This window comes from Xenopus laevis, chromosome 9_10L (genome assembly GCF_017654675.1).
Source record: "Xenopus laevis strain J_2021 chromosome 9_10L, Xenopus_laevis_v10.1, whole genome shotgun sequence".
In the NCBI taxonomy this organism is placed as follows: domain Eukaryota; kingdom Metazoa; phylum Chordata; class Amphibia; order Anura; family Pipidae; genus Xenopus; species Xenopus laevis.
Genome location: NC_054387.1, coordinates 34,584,873 through 34,603,490, shown reverse-complemented (window position 1 = coordinate 34,603,490; position 18,618 = coordinate 34,584,873). Strand labels below are relative to the sequence as shown.

The following is an 18,618-nucleotide window of genomic DNA, read 5'->3' as shown; positions in this document are numbered from 1 at the left end:
TCTAGAGGGCAAATTCACCAACGGGCAAATTTTCTCCAGCAACCGCTTCGTCACACTCTGCGCCACTTTGCCAGGCGCAAATTCGTTATCACTATGCTGATTCACTAAAATGCGAAGTTGCATCTCAGCAGCAGAACAATGGCAAATTTTTGCTAGCATTACTTTGGCTGGGCGAGCATTTCCCAGCGAAATTTTGCTACCGTTCATTTCTGCTTAGCAAAACATCGCTAGGTTGATTTGAATAGGGTGGGTACCTGAAAGTCACATGGACGGCTTTAATAGTAAGTGGCCACTTTTTCAAACACATGTCCAATGAGCCATAATAAAGACAGAGGAGATTCTTTTATAGCCTAGACATGAGCCCACCCTTAAACAAATGTAGCATGCCCCTCAAATTAGTTTTAAAAAATTGTTCACACATAAATAATTAATATTTTGTACTTTTTAAGGCAATCCTGCTTTAAAAAAAGAAAAGTCGCCAGCGTTTTTTACAACTTTAATGCATTTCCGGCTTACAGGATATGATGTCACTGACATAAGATTGAGGTCGATGTAGCTTTATTTTATCAGTTCGCCTGGTCTGGAAATGTTCAGTAAAATTTGTACTTTACTGAGTTTGTGGAGTAACAAGTGTTGTGAGTGAAAAGTCGCCTGACGATAGAGTGCAAACAAATGCTAGCAACTTTCTCGTTCGCTAGCAAATTGTCCTCTACGCCTGTTAGTGAATTGGCGATGTCCTTGAGGATGGGATTTGTGGCGAATTGACGCTAGCGTTAGCCACTTCGTCCTTTAGTGAGTCTGTCCCTAGGTGTTCTTTAGCTATATCTGGGAGCAGAATGACTTGGGTATTTCAAGCTGTAAATCTTTGATATTTTCAGTAAACCCCCTAACGCTGATGTTATTTAGGCAGGACCTATTTTCAGAGTCCTCCGGCCACTTCATAATATCCTCTTGTTGGGCTAAAAGTGTCGTATGGAGGTTTCATGTTCATTAATATGGATTAAAGCCTCATCCAACTTGTGCTCACCCTCATCTGTGTGGCAGGTATTTCATGAGTAAGCTGCAAGGTGATAGTAGCTGACATCTCAGTCATTTATTTGTGTAATTAAGTCTTACATTTTTGCAGCATCACTAATGTGTGGTGTATCTGTCTGATTGAGCAGAATTAGGGCCTATGTCCGCCCTCGTGGGTAAACCTGTACTAGCAGAACTTTGCGAGTCTAAAGAGTCAGTTAATGGGTAATTTCTTTCGAGTGTATGCAAAAAATTGGATTCTCAGGGAGATTACACGAGCTTTGGGTTCTTTATCCTTGGATTGGGCCAGAGAGAAGTGCCTGCACATCTGCTCAGGAACGCACATGTGACATTCCCAAAGCTAGACTTTGTTTTTTCTTCCCTATTCTAGGTCTGTGTTCAATCAAATCCTTGACATTCTTCCATTCCTAAGAACCCTTATGTTTGTCTCAGGAAATATTACATTTCGTATCTGGATTATGTTATTTGTTCCTGGACCGCAGGGAAGCCTGTTAATTCATTCTGATTGAGGCCTAGCTAGAGCAAAATGTGGATCTAATTTATACAATGTAAATAAGGGCAATAACTACTAAAGACAAAATAAAATCATTTATCAAGCTTGAATCTATATTGCCCTAAGACATCAGGACAGTGTGCTACAGAAAACGATGTTCAGAGATAACCAAGGGATTAGTTGTTCCTGTTGCACATTGGAATTAGATCATTGTTATGAAATTCTAATGCACAGATACTATTAAATATGTTACAATGTGTGGCAGGGTAGGGTATAAATTGTACAACTGCAGTCAGCAATGATTAATAGCTTTTTACTGCAACAGTGGCATAAAGCATAGTACCCATGTAATAGTGCAATTATAATATACGTGGTATAAAGATTTCTGGCTATAATAGCCTTAAAGACAGTGATTTGACATACTGCATATACGTTTTTTTTGCAGCATGCTTTTGTATATACACCTATAAACATACAAACTCACTTCTACAGTTGTTTCTCAACATCCTCTGTGATAGTATATACTCTAGTCACCAATGATGACCTATCATCTTTTGGCAGCAGGATTAGCCCAAAACAGCTTCCCCTTTGTATCTATATTTAGGATTGACTCCCACAATTTGTATCTTTGTCCACCATGTTCAGCTGACTTTTCTCCAGCCCATAGTGGCCTTTATCTATACAAGGCATTTGCTTAATTCTTAACAACATTGAGATGTTTTTATCTCAGTTTCCAAAGTTATCACTCTCTTATATTGCAGCAAAGTAAAATCCCTACAAGTGTCACCCTACAGCAGCATGATTAATACCCTAGTATCCAGGCCTGGACTGGGAGTCAAAATAGGCCCTGCCATTCCAAGTACACAGAGGCCCAAACAGCCCCCCACCAGCCAAAACAGCCCCCTACCAGCCCACTATATGGTAGATTTCTATTGAACCATACAGCAGCCCCTCTGGCATTTGCCAGAACCCACAGATTGCCAGTCCGGGCCTGCTAGTATCCCAGCAGCACTTTTTTAAACCATTCCCTTCTCATTCATGGTGGAAACATGTGGTTGGGGTCAAGAGGGACTTGTGGGTTGGAAAGAACAAGAGCCCATATAACATTAGTTGGGTTGATTATTCAGGGCCCAGGGATGCAGCTCCAAGTTCCTTATTATTTACAACCCAAGCCCATACACACCTTGCTCTGCAAAGCATTTGTGGGTGCTTATAAGGAAACCCAGTGCACAAAAGTATTTTTTAAAACAATTATGTATTAAGCATTCTTAGATCAGATTCTGATGACAAATTGTAAGTATAAAAAACATGCCACGTTGTTATGGTTTTCTGTTCCCTTTATTGATTATCAAAAGCCAGTGTAATCATATTGCAACAAAGGTATTATCAAACCCATTATAGGAAAACTCGGGAAATTGGGGGGCACATGAAGCAGTGTCTCTTAAACAAGCTAGTGGGTTGGTGCTACATGAGTTGTAGCTTTCATGAGGTTGGAAGTAGACAGCATCGTGTGAGTGCACTGATGGGTCTTCATTAAAGTAATTGTAGGGCCGGAGGTAGAAGCCGACCCCGTTTCCTGCGGTCACTGTGTTGGGAATGTCTTCAGCGTGAGGTATGTGTAAGAACCCAGCTGTGATCCAAGCTACCAAATCCTATTAAATAAAAAGGAAAAAACAATGATTATACAGTTTTGTGTTATATTGACTCACTTTTCTAGTACTTTACATAGATATCACTTTTATTCCTCTCTTTTTCAAGCATTTACTAAAACAGTCTGAATCTTGCCCAATTTTCTGCAGAAGTGGAGAAGTCCTTCCTCACTCAATTACAGCTGGGTTCCAAATTAATACCAAGAGCAATATTAAGTATTTTTAAGTATTAAAAGCCAGCCAACCCTTTTCTGAAACCTCATTATTTATTATATTTATGCAATCTGGCCATATCCCCTCTTAAAGGGACTATCTTGAAATCAGCTACTCTGATTGTATTTTATTAATTACCAACAATTATTTGTTGTTATTCAAATGATAATTCCTGACCCTTTTTCTTGGATGGGATCTTCTTGGTAGCACTGTGTAATCTCTCTAGACTATCTCCATGATACCAACACTTTTGGAAAGACAATGTGTCGTCAGATCTACATTTGTAGTGGGCCCACAAAGAGTCTTCTTGGTGCCCCTGCAGGCCAGTCCAACCAAAATTCTAATCTGGAGTTGAGCCTGGATGATGGTTGATTTGGAAGATCTAAAAATGCTAAGCATAAGATGCCTCACAAAGCTGATGATGTAGGTCCCAATTATTTTGACTACAAATCAAGACCAAGGTGTGGGGGAAAGTCTTATATCTCAAGAACCACTGGGAATATTTAACAGATTATATATAGCTGTGATGCACAGAATCCAGAATTTGGTATGGGATTCGGCCTTTTTCAGCAGGATTTGGCCAAATTCATGTGCCTGGCCGTATTAAATCCAAATCCTTAAAATCGCGTGACTTTTTGTTACACAAACAAGGAATTTGCATATGCAAATTAGGGTTCAGATTTGGTTTGGGATTTGGCCGAATCCCAAAATAGTGGATTTGCACCCCTAATATATAGATAACTGATTCAGTACAGCTAATAAAATACTATATTGCTTTTGTTGTCGTAGGGTCATCTGCATACATAGGTACATTGTCTTCAACTCGAGCTCATTCACAAAATTCTATAGTATATATGAGTCTATACATATAAAATGATCCTGCAGGTATTTCACTATCAACATACAAGTATTCCAAGGACAGATAGACCTTAGTATGTAGAATAAACTATAACTATATAAGATTATAAAGTATTTATTGCAACATCACTATCCAACTTTCTACTCACTACACAAATTAACATTCATTTTAGCATGGTGTAGATGACAAGAGCGCATCAACTGGGAATATAAAAAAGGGAGCTTTACACATAATATAGGAATGTTATCTAAAATGAAATGGGGCAAAATACTGGATTTTCCTCTTTAAGGAGGTGACAGTAAAGTGATAACCCGAGGTTAGATGCTATTCTAGTAATTATACACTGTCAAAGTTTTAATTTTTAAACAAAATCAGTCCAATACCCACGGGTCGGGCTGTTCGCACCCCCTTTTCCCGCCTTCCAAATGCCGGCTTCCGGGTTGAACTTTTATAGACGCACGCCTCTCGCCCACGCCCCTTTTGTGACATCAGTGGCACAGGTCTATAAAAGGAAACCGGAAGTCAGGGGCGGGTGCAGGTCGGGAAAAGCCTGACCTTAACATCACTACTGCCTATATCTTTGAGAGTCGGAACATTTTGGTGCAGAAGGGATGAACATCAACAAGTTTGGAGTTGTACCCAGGCCTGGATTTGTGAAAAGGCCACCAAGGCCCGGACCTAGGGCAACAGAATTTTAGGGGGGCGGCATGCTGCCCAACCACAACTACATTGGTTCGGAAACACTGGGGATACGCAGTTTTTTTTAGATTTGCATAGCCTATTTACCCAGTTTTTATTTTTACACTGAACTGTTCCTTTAATTGCATTTGGAAACCACTGATAAGATTATGATCTACAGTTACCAACCTCATTTTTGATGTTTTCGTTATTAATAAAGCTGGAAAACTTGACCGTTGGAGACCAGGGATCATTTTGGTTGTAGATGCTGCTGCTTTGAGGTTCCTCATCCTTGCGCTTAGTAACAGCCAGTTTATACCTATAAAAGAATAGTTGTAACATACAGGTATGGGACCTATTATCCAGAATGCTCAGGACCTGGGGCTTTCCGGATAACGGGTCTTTCCGTAATTTGGAGCTTCATACCTTAAGACTACTAGAAAACCATGCAAACATTAAATAAACCCAATAGGCTGGTTTTTCTTCCAATAAGGATTAATTATATCTTAGTTTGGATCAAGTAAAATGAACTGTTTTATTATTACAGAGAAATTACAGTGATCTTCAGTGTTCTCTTTGTACTAAAGATACTCATGTCCAGGATGCTGTAATGAGCTTTCGTTTAAATGTCTTTTTATGCAGTCACCCAAAATCGGAGAAAGTTCCTACTATAGGGCAAATGTCCGTTTGTGTTATCCCTACTATCAATCAGCAGTGACCTTTTCCTGATCTAGTACAGTTAGAATGTGGAAAATAAGCATGTTATAATTTGCTATAAGTTACTGGATTCTGGCATTCTGTCTCCTATCAGGCTCACATACATTTTCTTCCTCGACTCTGGTCCAAATTTTAATCCAAAGCATATTAGTTATTATTAAGCACCATTCAACTTACTTGGCCCAGTTTATTGCATTGTGAACAGGACTGGTCTCTGGCAGGAAATCCCCTGCGAAACTGACCATCTGGATCCTATAGGAACGTTCATGCTCCCATTTGTTTTTCTTGTCACTTGCAAACTGGATATATCGAGGCATGCTTCCGTGTAATTCAAACGCTGTCTGGTTCTCATTTTCGAGTACTTTTTTGGTAAGCCTTGTTCTTTGTATTTGCCCTTCAGAACTCCAAGGGACTTCCACGGCCTCAAACTCCATATCATGTGCCACCACTGAATTGTTTGTTCCTGAGGACAAAAAATTAAATTGTTTACATACATAAATATAGTAAATATTCTAGCTATCAGCAATGTGCCTCCTTTTCTAATGGTTATTAGAATATAACTGTGCTAATATTGACCATATGCAAACCTTGAATTTGTGTGGAGAGGTCAAGATACCACCAAGTAAAGTGCCATACACTTACTTAACCCTAATCTTTGATTACGTGGAAAGTACAGAGGAAAACATGCCTTGGTGTACGTTGAGGTCTATTTGCGGAGGAGTCACAAGCAAGCCATGATTTCCCATAGAGATGCTCACATTTCATTCTATGCATAAAAGCTATTTACTTGCAAGAAATAGTTGTAAAGTTCAACTATTAGATTATGCCCTAGAAGCTCACATGAAACCAACTTTTAGCCAGCTATAAGTAAGTCGCAGTAATTAATCTCTCTGGTCCCATTATGAACAAAGAACAGATAAGTGGTGCTATCCTCTTGGGATTTAGTCTGCTGGCTCTAAAAGACCTCAGAAAACACTTTCCATTACTGAGGTTGCTACAACTTCCATGATGCTTTAGGCTAAGGCCACACTAGGCGATAGCGCCGCGATTTGAGTCGCGGCGACTTTTCGCCACGACTTTTAAGCCGCAATCGCTGGGGAAACTTTTGCGCTGGCGTCTATGGGGAATCGCGAAAAATCGCCAGCGTAAAAACACACGCGGCGATCTTTTCTCTACTGTCGCTCGAAATTGCCTCGCTAGGCGATTTCGAGCGACAATAGAAAAAAGATCGCCGCGTGTAGTCGAAGGTCGAAGTAGCCCATTCGATGGTCGAAGTAGCCCAAAAAAAACTTCGAAATTCGAAGTTTTTTACCTTCGAATCCTTCACTCGAAGTTAGTGAATCGGCCCCTAAGGGACACAATTTTGCCAATTCCTTCCTGACGCCAAAAGGCAGACAGATAAAGTCTATTATTCTAGGGATATTTATGACCAAAAACAAGCAGTTGGCATTTCCCTTTTAAAGTCACATTTTTCTCTAACTACAATACTGTCACACAAAAGTATATATCTTCCAATTTAGTAAGTACCTAGTTACTTACCTCCAACATCCAGATCCACTTTGTAATTGATAAAGTGTGTATGAATAGTCCCCAGAGTGTGAGGCCCCACGCGGTTTCCGTAATTGTTTCCCCCTTCCATATAAAAGGATGAACTTATATACCCTGTGGCATGGACTTTGGTCTCAATTGCTCCGTTTTGATAGAACATGAAATCAAAAACATAATCGTAGTTGCCCAGTGTGGCAATGGACCTTACCACCAGGACAGTGTTGGCCAATCCGCCATAGTAGAAAGAACCTAATGCAGACGAGTGACGCCTTAAAGGAAGACCTGTATTAAGCTCAAATATGCAGATGGAATCCTTGTTACGCACATAGTTATCTGAATCAAGTAGATAATGTGTGTCTACATAGGTAGCAAAATAGGGACAGTCAATCCCACGAACCAGCTGATAAAGAAAGCGACCGATTCCAAAGTATCCGTCCATGTATCGTGTTACCATTCCAGTTGGTCCATTAGAACCATAAACTGAGATTGCTTCTTGGATGCTAAGTTCATAAACAATCCTTTCTCCTTTGAATCTCACATCGTAAAGACTAGGCCCTGAGTTTACATTAATCCCAAAGGCAATGCTCCAGTGCTGGAATAATACTTGATTGTTTTTAACACTGTAACGGTGCCCTTTTGGCTCAAACTGCATTGGTATATCTGTAACTGTGCTCTTTGTTGGTTTCAGAGAGCCAAAGTCTTCATGGGGCTGAGGCCTTTTCATTTTCACTACTTTCAACACTCCCTGTTTGTACTGCACCTCTAGCTCATCCAGATTTTCCAAATATTTACCATTGTAGAACACCTTTTCAATGCTCCATTTGCTCATATCTAGCTGCTTGTGATTCACTAAGAGTTCAAGCCCTGTTGGATGTATATAAAAACCGCTGCCTTGAGTGTTATAGAAAATGCCAAACCAAGTACTCCGGTCACCAGATTTAAGACCCCGTGGTGCACTGGTCAGAATTCCAAAATAGTCACCGTCAGAGCCATCATAACCTAAAACTTCCTTCAGGAAGTTCATAGCTTTAGGGAATTCCTTGTTAGTTACAAACTTGCCTACCTGCACATACTCATTGCTGGTAACTGGCCTACGATAATAAGCAATTGGCCTGTTGTATTTTTTCAGTGTAATATCATTGCAGTATGAAGGATTAGGAAGAGGTCCTACCACAAATTCTTTAACTCCAGGTTTCTCCTGGTTTCCAAAGTAAACAACAGCCAGAGCTTCTCTTGCAGGCTTGGGTCCTCCCTTGTCCAGATATAACAGCACATCTTTCTTATGTGGAAGCTGAAGGACCACCGAATAAATGCAGTTGGAATTAGGCTCAGCTTTGGAAATGTCCACCACAGTGAATTTTTTCTTGAGGTACTCCTTGACTTCAGTGAGCTCCTCAGGCGTCAAATCTGCAAAGACTAAGCTCTGGCCATTGTGTTTCAATTGAGGAGATGCTGGATTTCCATGACCACAGGGTTTTTGTTTGGATCCCAACAGCAAAACGGATACCAAAATGACAATTGTAGCAAGAGAAAGAATTAGAAGAGTGATGACAAACTTTATATTCATGTTTGAGCTTCCACAGTTCTCTCACTCCTGTTTCCCGGGTTTGCTTATGTTTAAGCCTCAGTCTTTGCGCAGAAAGACCTTCCCCTGCATGTCCCCGGTCGATTTAACTTACTAGATCTTAAAAGAAATAGGAAATGTTGTAGAAAGGGGAGGGGTGAGGGTCTGGATTTTGTATGGAACCAAGGAATGCCTGTTTCTTGTTTGTAGATGGTTAACCCCTTGGCATTCAGATTCGCAGCTCATCAAAAAAGCAGAAATAGCCTCGGGCACACAGACATTCCTTTCTATTAAAGCTGTGATCATTTGGGTGATAGAAGGAATTTGAAGGAACAGTTTTATGGTAGATAAAATAAACAGATATTATTACACACGGCAACATCAGAAATCATAGGGTTAAGTTAATGATCAATCATAAGGAAAAAAAAGCTTAGTTCATCAGTGTGCTAATCTGTGTGTTCCAATTCTTCATTTATTTCCACCTCCCCTTCCTTAGTTTCCTGTCATTAATATATCAGAAATACACAGACCCTGCCCTTGGATAGCATCAGGGCTGCTAGTTCCAGATTTATGGCCAAATTGTATGTCTGGAAGTGCTGCTGTTGAAATGCAGACAAAAAAGGACAAAGGACAAAAAAGTTGGATATTCAGCTGCAAAAAAAATACAATATGTATTTACTTGATGAGGTGACTCCCCGGTGAAGAAATTATACTATTTTAGCCAAATTTGGAGACTGATAGGTAAAAAGGTTTCCTGTTCCTTTGTTAAAGGGGATCACATAAAGTTCATAATGAACCTTTTTTTAAAAGGTTGAGGGGGGGGGGTGTTCTTATCTTGCATTGCTTGAAACTTCCTGTACTGGACTAAAAATTAGGAATTTCAAAATTCTTTTCTAGGTCCTCTTTTGGGACGTAACATTGGTAATAACACAGGCAATTCCTGTGTGGTTTCTACATCTTTTTCAAATTCTAGTGCAAGTTTATTTGTACAGGTATGGGATCCATTATCCGGAAACTCATTATCCAGAAAGCTTCGAATTACGGAAAGGTCTTCTCCCATAGACTCCATTTTATCCAAATAATCCAAATGTTTAAAGACTTTTTTTCTCTGTAATAATAAAATAGTACCTTATACTAGATCCAAACTAAGATATAATTAATCCTTATTGGAAGCAAAACCAGCCTATTGGGGTTATTTCATGGGCGCCAACTTCCAGCTCTTCGGGTCCTCTTCCTTCCCTTCATCAATTTCCTATACTTTTGGCGCATGTGCAGTTGCTGCGAACCGGATGACTGCTCCAACTGTGCATGCGCATACAGAAGAACACCGAAGAGCTGGAAGATGGCGCCCATGAGCTCCGCAGTGCTTACGATGTGCGTACTGTATTAGGTGACTATGCAGACGCAGGGAGGGGGGCTATCCAGGGTAGTAAGCAGGGCCTTTTCTTATTGGGGGGGTTTAGCTCAACTTTAAGGAATGAAGATCCAAATTATGGAAAGATCTGTTATCCAGAAATCCCCAGGTCCCAAGCATTCTGGATAACAGGTCACATACCCGTACTTCTGGACTCCCAGACTTAATATGATTACCCTAAGAAAGAAATTAAGAAACCTTTAATTTATAATATATAATATAATAGTATGTTCTGCAGTAACATGGATTACTTATAACTCATTACTAATGTATGAGGTTTTGCACACCTTTACTTCAAGCTGGCCCCAAAAACTTAAAGACAGCTAAATGCTGGTCCACTTTTACAGTTGGGAGGGGAGTTTTTAAAGGCTCTCTATATTTGTGTTCATGATATTTTTTTTCCTTTAAATTCGTCTTACATACAGTACCTTAAAGTGTTTCGACCCCAAAAATTTGGGTTGAAGAGACTATGTGCTTATATGTATGCAAAACAGAAGGAATTCTGGGAAGGAATCTACATCCAGTTACATGGGACACCCTATAGGCTGAACCTTACGCATTTTAGGGCTCATCAGATGCCCAACTACAGACTAGTTTCACTCTTTATGAGGATCTTCGGTGTAGTGCATGGTTTTCTGATCCACAAGCCCTTCCACATATATATATATATATATATATATATATATATATATATATATATATATATATATATATATATATATATATATATATATATAAATATATATATATATATATATATGTGTGTGTGTGTGTGTGTGTGTGTGTGTGTGTTATAAGTAGAGACTTTGCTATAGTATTAATTGTTTAGGTTAACAAACTGAGGCCTACTTTGTTTGAAGCATGTGTCTCAGCTGAGCTACGAATATTCTTTAAGTGTTGTTAAACTATTGTATATTAATCACTGTGATTGCCAGGTGTGCATACAAAAGCGTGTGCATGGAAAACTTTGCTTTCTATAGAAAATTGCAATTGCTTACCTAGAGCTCCCAGAACAGCCACTTCCTAAGGGGTGGGCAGCCTCTGGGAATTAAAATGTATAGGTGCTGACCACCTGGAGACAGAGTAGAGCAGCTTGGAGGCAATAAAGGGCTGCAGACTGATTTCTTTTTACTTTCTGTGGCCTTTGTAAAGGATAGTTCTAGAAGTGTAGGGATACTGGTGACCCCCTTCCCCTCCATTGATGAAAGTGTGTACAGGTTTGGGACCTGGTATCCAGAGTGCTTGGGACCTGGGCTTTTCCGTATAAGGAAACTCGGATCTTCATACTTTGTCTATGAAAAGCATTAAATAAACTCATATATGCCTATAATAAGGATTAATTATATCTTAGCTGGATCAAAAACAAGGTACTGTTTTATTATTACAGAGAAAACAGAAATTATTTTTTAAAATGCGAATTATTTGTTCAGAATGGGTTCTATGGGAGATGGTTTTCCTGTAATTTAAAAGCTTTCTTGATAACAGGTTTCTAGATAAGGGATCCCATACCTGTACCAACCTTAACCCCCCCCCCCCAACAGTGACATTGCAACTAATGTATTGCCCAGTGAATTGGGCTAGCCAAAATATCAGCATGCCTATGCTGGATAGGATAACGGATCCCAAACCTGTACTGCAAATAACTATTGTGATTTTTTATTATTATTTTTTGGCTCGGTCTTGCGGTTCGGTCTTTGCCTGTCAGGTCGTCTTGCATTAAGAAAAATAGTCTGGAGCTGCAAAATTGCTAGTGTTCTCATCTGTTTAATGTAACTTCTGTTTCTGAAGCTCCATGCTGATCTTCCCTCTCTTGTCTTGAGTGTGTGACTGTGGTAAGGACCATGATGAATCATCTTGCTGCGGCTCGGTCTTGCCTGTCACTCCTGGAACGTCTATACAGCCCTCGCACCTGTTGGTAGCTTCTTGAGTGTGCGACTGCGGTAACAGTTAGCTTACCGCGGTCGCACACTCAAGAAGCCGCCAGCAGGTGATAGGGCTGTATAGACGTCCCAGGAGTGACAGGCAAGACCGAGCCGCAGCAAGATGATTCATCATGGTCCTTACCACAGTCACACAGACAAGAGAGGGAAGATCAGCATGGAGCTTCAGAAACAGAAGTTACATTAAACAGATGAGAACACTAGCAATTTTGCAGCTCCAGACTATTTTTCTTAATGCAAGACGACCTGACAGGCAAAGACCGAACCGCAAGACCGAGCCGCAGCAAACAGGATGACAAGCCGTGGGTTGCCTACTCCTGCTATAGGGGCTATAAAATAGCCAAACCCTTATTTGGCATCTCCAGGGACTTGTTCATGCTTGTGTTCTCATCTCCCCATTAAACAGATGAGAACACTAGCAATTTTGCAGCTCCAGACTATTTTTCTTTTGTGGAAGAGAGGGCAAAATGGCTCTTTGGATAGTAAAGATTGCTGACCCCTGCCCTATGTAGACTGTTGGCCTTCAGGAGGCTCTACTTGGCACTATACTTAGTTTTTATGCTAAAAAATAAGCCCCTGTTTGAGGACACTGAGAGCAGCATCCAATGGGTTGGAGAGCAGCATGTTGCTTACGAGCTACTCGTTGGAAATCAATGGTCTAAACTATACAAATAATCAGTATAGTTCAATATGTTGGTGCTTTAAAAATACATGTTAATAATAATAATAATAATAAAATAAGTAATAAAAAAAATGAATTATTCAATCTTCAGTATATAGGACGATACAATGGGAACAAAGAGAACTGCAGTTCTGCACCAGTGGCAATTGACATAGATTATAAAAAGGGATAAATTGTTTAACTCTGCTGAACCTGGAAACCAGCAATGTTCTTAATGCAGGGGTGCCCAAAAAGTAGATCGGGATCTACCAGTAGACCTTTAACTGGTGGTCAGTAGATCTCAAGACAACGTCAACAAAGTAGGGATGCACCAAATCCTTCATGACAGATTCGGCGGAATACCGAACTGAATCTGAATATGCAAATTAGGGGCAGGAAAGGAAAAAGTGGGGACATTTTTTTTACTTCCTTGTTATATGATAAAAAAAATCACACGATTTCCCTTCCCACCCCTAATTTGCATATACAAATTAGGATTCGGTGCGCCAGGCCCATGGATTCGGCCGAATCCTGCTGAAAAATCCTAGTCGAATCCTGAACACGATCCTGAATTCGGTGCAAGCAACAGCTTGACTAAATCACCCTCCTGTTTCATTCAGATATTTATTACGTTAAGGCTACATACGAAATGGTTGTTTGTTAAATATACATTCTCAAAAATCAATAAAAGTACTAAAAGTAGACCTCACATTAGTAAAGAGTGGGTACTCCTGTCTTAATGCATCTTACTCTGCGAACATGTTGCTTTAAACCTGGAACTGTAGCACCACCATGAGACTTGAATTGGAATGGTTATTCCTCCGACTCAATGTATCTTGCCTGAAGCAAACACTCAAAGGGTAGATCATACTTTTTACAGGAAAGGAGTATGAGTTACACTGAGTAATGATATTCACTGTGGAGGAAAACACTTACATAAGCAGAGAGACGGGGGTAAAATAAACGTTAACCGAAACTAAAAAAAACTACTCTTCATAACATGATTCCTCATAGAGAAACACAGGGCATCAAAAACGGTAATGTCAGAGCCTCGGGCAAATAATTTTATGGAAGAATTATAAATATCATAGAAAGACAATGTTATAATAGAGGGTTAAGTGAAGGTGTCAGCCAGAAACCCGCCCGCAACCCGACCTCCCATAAATAAAATAATAAAATAAGTCATAAAAAAAGTGAATTATTCAATCTTCAGTGTATAGGACGATACAATGGGAACAAAGAGAACTGGGGCAAATAATTTTATGGAAGAATTATAAATATCATAGAAAGACAATGTTATAATAGAGGGTTAAGTGAAGGTGTCAGCCAGAAAACCAATTGCAAATTGTCTCAGAATATCACTCTCTACATCATACTAAAAGTTAACTTAAAGGTGAACAACCCCTTTAAGGGAAATTACAAAGCAATGGTTAATTGTTCAACATTAAGTCAGAAATCCTGTTTTGATGTATTATTAGGGTCAGACTGGGCTGGTGGGAAAAAAAAACAGTGGGTCCTGATCAAGACCCACCAGGGAGTTTGGGAACTCCTCTCCCAACCCAATTGTGGCCACAACTAAAGCTCCCTATGGACGCGATGATTCTTCTTGCAGAATGACCGATTTTAGGGAAGTCCGACCAATCCTTCAAATTATCGTGAGGTTAGTGGGATTCGAACGATCGTACATCTTACGATTTTTCGGCCGACATCTGTCAGGAAATTGATCGGCCAGGTCAAAAAATCTTTGTCGGTCCCAGTGCAATCTATCTATATTTGCAGGGCCAAGCAGACAGCTCCCCTTTGTTTTCCTGGCAAATTGGTCTTTTTAGTTGACGGTCAATTCATATGATCGTACGATCGTTCCGAGAAAATCGTGGTCTCACAATGAGGATCGGATCTATTAAAAATCTCAACATCTATGGCCAGCTTTAGATGATGGAGGAGGGTTAGGTGTAGGCTGGTGGCACGTGGAGGAGTTTGCAACTGGGGGGGGCCCAGAGGTGACTGTCCCAGTGTGTCTCAGACACCCCAGTCTGAAACTGTGTTTTGTAAAAATTTTCTTTAACCTCTTGAAAGAGAAACGTTCGCTTATATTCAGATATGCCTCTCCAGTAAATTCCACCAGTGTGATGATGCTGCTATCTCGGTAAAGTTATTGCTTGACTGGCTGTACGTCATATGAGTAGGGTGTTAAGACTGGGTTAAGAAGGGGATCCTAAGTGTTTTCCAGAAAATTATGTTTGCATGAACCACATGGGTTTTCAACGTGATATTTTCCTGCGGTATTATCATCTAGAAAAAGATGGTCTACAAAAACAGCCATATGAACCTAGCATTAGTCTAGGTCCATGTCAACTAACTTGCAGGCATCTGCTCTATGCAGCGTTCTTTGAAGGCACCAGCTGCTATATGCAGATATCAAACATTCATTAGACATTAAGGGGAGGAAAAAACTAAAGAGCTGAGCAAACTGACAAGTGCAAAAGTTATGGTCTGGTGGCAGTTGCATAAAAAATCTTAGCATGCTTTGCCATTGGACCAAAAAATGCCTACAGAGCTTTCGGGAACATTATCTAAGCCCATGGGCATCTCAGGAAGAACAGTAATATACATAATGCCTGTTTCACCTGGAAAACAGTCTATGAGAGACACCGCTGTGGGCAGGCATGGCTCACAGAAGAACACTATCTACTGTCAGGGCTGTGGTCTTCTGTTTATTGACAACCACCATAAAAGCTTTTGTATTCATTATTTATGTTTATGTAACCAATCTAATTCTGGATAAGGCAACTGTCTATAAGTTCATTTTCAGATATCGAATTCACAACCTCATTTTAGTCTAAAGAATATGTTCCCCATCAGTTTATTATGGCTTCCAAAGGTTTTTTTCATCTAAGAGCTTTAGATAAAAATGGAAGTTGGTGTGAAACAGAGTGTAGTCTGATAAAGGTATAACTAACTGTAATGTTAAGGTTCTGGCTAGTACATTTTCTGTCCAAAGGTGAATTAGAAGTTCAGTTAAGGAATACAGTAATTGAATCCGTTAGGACCATGCCTTATTGTTGAAAGGTATTGCTTTTAGGAATATTGATCTTCCTGAACCAAGAGCATTTCTGTTTGTCACTATCTGTTGTAATTTCAATTAATAGTAAGTGAAAGGAAACACATACTGAAACATATCTTCCCTGACAACAAAGGGCACTCAGATGCCACCCAGAATCACTCAATTTAGAGATGTGACTGCTTTCTCTAACCACAATATGACCAAACAAAAGCATATTTTCTCACTTTGATAGTACACTACTTACCTCCAACATCCAGATCCACTTTGTAATTGATAAAATGTGTGTGAATAGTCCCCAGAGTGTGAGGCCCCACTCGGTTTCCATAATTGTTTCCACTGTCCATATAAAAGGATGAACTTATATACCCAGTGGCATGGACTTTGGTCTCAATTGCTCCGTTTTGATAAAACATGAAATCAAAAACATAATCGTAGTTGCCCACTGTAGCAATGGATCTTATCACCAGGATAGTGTTAACCAAACCACCATAGTAGAAAGAACCTAATGCAGACGAGTGACGCCTTAATGGAAGACCTGTATTAAGCTCAAATATGCAGATGGAATCCTTGTTACGCACATAGGTATCTGAATCAAGTAGATAATGTGTGTCTACATAGGTAGCAAAATAAGGACAGTCAATCCCACGAACCAGCTGTAAAAGAAAGCGAGCAATCCCAAAAGATCCATCCATGTATCTTGTTACCATTCCAGCTGGGCCATTAGAACCATAAACCGAGATTGCTTCTTGAATGCTAAGTTCATAAACAATCCTTTCTCCTTTGAATCTCACATCGTAAAGACTAGGCCCTGAGTTTACATTAATCCCAAAGGCAATGCTCCAGTGCTGGAATAATACTTGATTGTTTTTAACACTGTAACGGGGCCCTTTTGGCTCAAACTGCATTGGTATATCTGTAACTGTGCTCTTTGCTGGTTTCAGAGAGGCAAAGTCTTCATTTGGTTGAGGCCTTTTCAATTTCACTACTCTCAACACTCCCTGTTTGTACTGCACCTCTAGCTCATCCAGATTTTCAAAATATTTACCATTGTAGAAGACCTTTTCAATGCTCCATTTGCTCATATCTAGCTGCTTGTGATTCACCAAAAGTTCAAGCCCTGTAGGGTGTATAAAAAACCCACTGCCTTGAGTGTTAAAAAAAGTGACAAACCAAGTACTCCGGTCACCAGATCTAAAACCCCTTGGTGCACTGGTCAAAATACCAAGATAGTCACTAGAAGATCCGTCATAACCTAAAACTTCCTTCAGGAAGTTCATAGCTTTAGGGAATTCCTTGGTGGTGACATATCTCTTTACCTGCACATACTCATTGCTGATAACTGGCCTACGATGATAAGCAATTGGCCTGTTGTATTTTTTCAGTGTAATATCATTGCAGTATGAAGGATTAGGAAGAGGTCCTATCACATATTCTTTAACTTCAGGTTTCTCCTGGTTTCCAAAGTAAACAACAGCTAGAGCTTCTCTTGCAGGCTTGGGTCCTCCCTTGTCCAGATATAACAGCACATCTTTCTTATGGGGAAGCTGAAGGACCAGTGAATAAATGCAGTTGGAATTAGGCTCAGCTTTGGAAATGTCCACCACAGTGAATTTTTTCTTGAGGTACTCGGTGACTTCAGTGAGCTCCTCAGGCGTCAAATCTGCAAAGACTAAGCTCTGGTCATTATGTTTCAATTGAGGAGATGCTGGATTTCCATGACCACAGGGTTTTTGTTTGGATCCCAACAGCAAAACGGATACCAAGATGACAATTGTAGCAAAAGAAAGAATGAGAAGAGCGATGACAAACTTTATATTCATGTTTGAGCTTCCACAGTTCTCTCACTCCTGTTTCCCGATATTGCAAATGTTTTTATTCCCAGCTGTTGCTCAAAAAGACCTCCCCCTGCATCCCCCAAGGTCAATTTAACATACTAGATCTTAAAAGGAAATGGGAACATTTATACAGAAAGGAGGGGTGAGGATCTGGATTTTTTAATCCAAACAAGGAATGCCTGTTGCTGTTTGTAGATTGTTAAATCCTTGGCATTCATATACATCTGGTTATAGAAAAAACTGAACTAGCATTATGCATATAGACATTCTTTTCTATTATCCATTTCACTGCCAGCTTGTATTCCACAAATGCACTCACCATCTGCCAAGCAATTCTCCAACATTTCTCCAACATTTTGTGCTCATTGATGGACATATTCTGGGGGTCACTGTTTAGTTTACAAAGGAAACTGATTTTTCAGGACAACCTAAGCTTGAATTTTACTTCAATTCCACTTATGTACCAAGAAAGATAAAGAACATATATATCTTTCATAACATATAGACATATATCATAAACATATTTTATGCAAGTAGTAAAAATACAACCAATTTGGCACCTTCTTCTGGATGCACCATTATCAAATAAACATAGTTTAGGAAGAGAGATAAAGACTATATATGTATATAGAATATGAGGGGTGGAAGAATACCCCTAGACCAGGGGTCTCAAACTTTTTTACCTATGAGACACATTCAAATGTGAAAAGATTTGAGGAGCAACACAAGCATAAAAAAAAGTTCCTGGAGATGCCAAATAAAGCCTGTGATTGGCTATTTTATAGCCCCTGTGTGGACTGACAGCCTACAGGAGGATCTGTTTGGCAGTACACCTAATTTTTATGAAACCAAAACTCACCTCCATGCTAGGATTTCAAAAATAACTAACCTGCTTTGAGGCCACTGGGAGCAACAGCCAAGGGATTGGTGAGCACCATGCTGCTCATG

At 39.9% G+C, this 18,618-nt stretch overlaps 1 protein-coding gene across 2 annotated transcripts; it reads right to left on the bottom strand.

Annotated features, from left to right (window-relative positions):
* Positions 1-2,847: 2,847 nt before the first annotated feature.
* Positions 2,848-17,694, bottom strand: aoc3.L (amine oxidase, copper containing 3 L homeolog). Of its 2 annotated transcripts, none has more exons than XM_041575668.1 (4): positions 16,080-17,694; positions 5,822-6,107; positions 5,117-5,246; positions 2,848-3,180 (listed from the first exon to the last, which is right to left on the bottom strand). In XM_041575668.1, exons 1-4 carry the CDS (start codon positions 17,653-17,655, stop codon positions 2,893-2,895), a joined length of 2,280 nt encoding a protein of 759 aa, XP_041431602.1. In that variant the 5' UTR covers positions 17,656-17,694; the 3' UTR covers positions 2,848-2,892.
* Between the last annotated feature and the right edge of the window lie 924 nt (positions 17,695-18,618).

Bases quoted from the DNA above. Each gene is read 5' to 3' on its own strand.
- aoc3.L (XM_041575668.1), bottom strand. From the start codon at position 17,655: ATGAATATAAAGTTTGTCATCGCTCTTCTCATTCTTTCTTTTGCTACA. The intron at 6,108-16,079 runs GTAAGTAGTGTA...TTTTGTCCTCAG, and splicing joins AGTGGATCTGGATGTTGGAG to GAACAAACAATTCAGTGGTG. The intron at 5,247-5,821 runs GTAAGTTGAATG...ATTCTTTTATAG, and splicing joins AATGCAATAAACTGGGCCAA to GTATAAACTGGCTGTTACTA.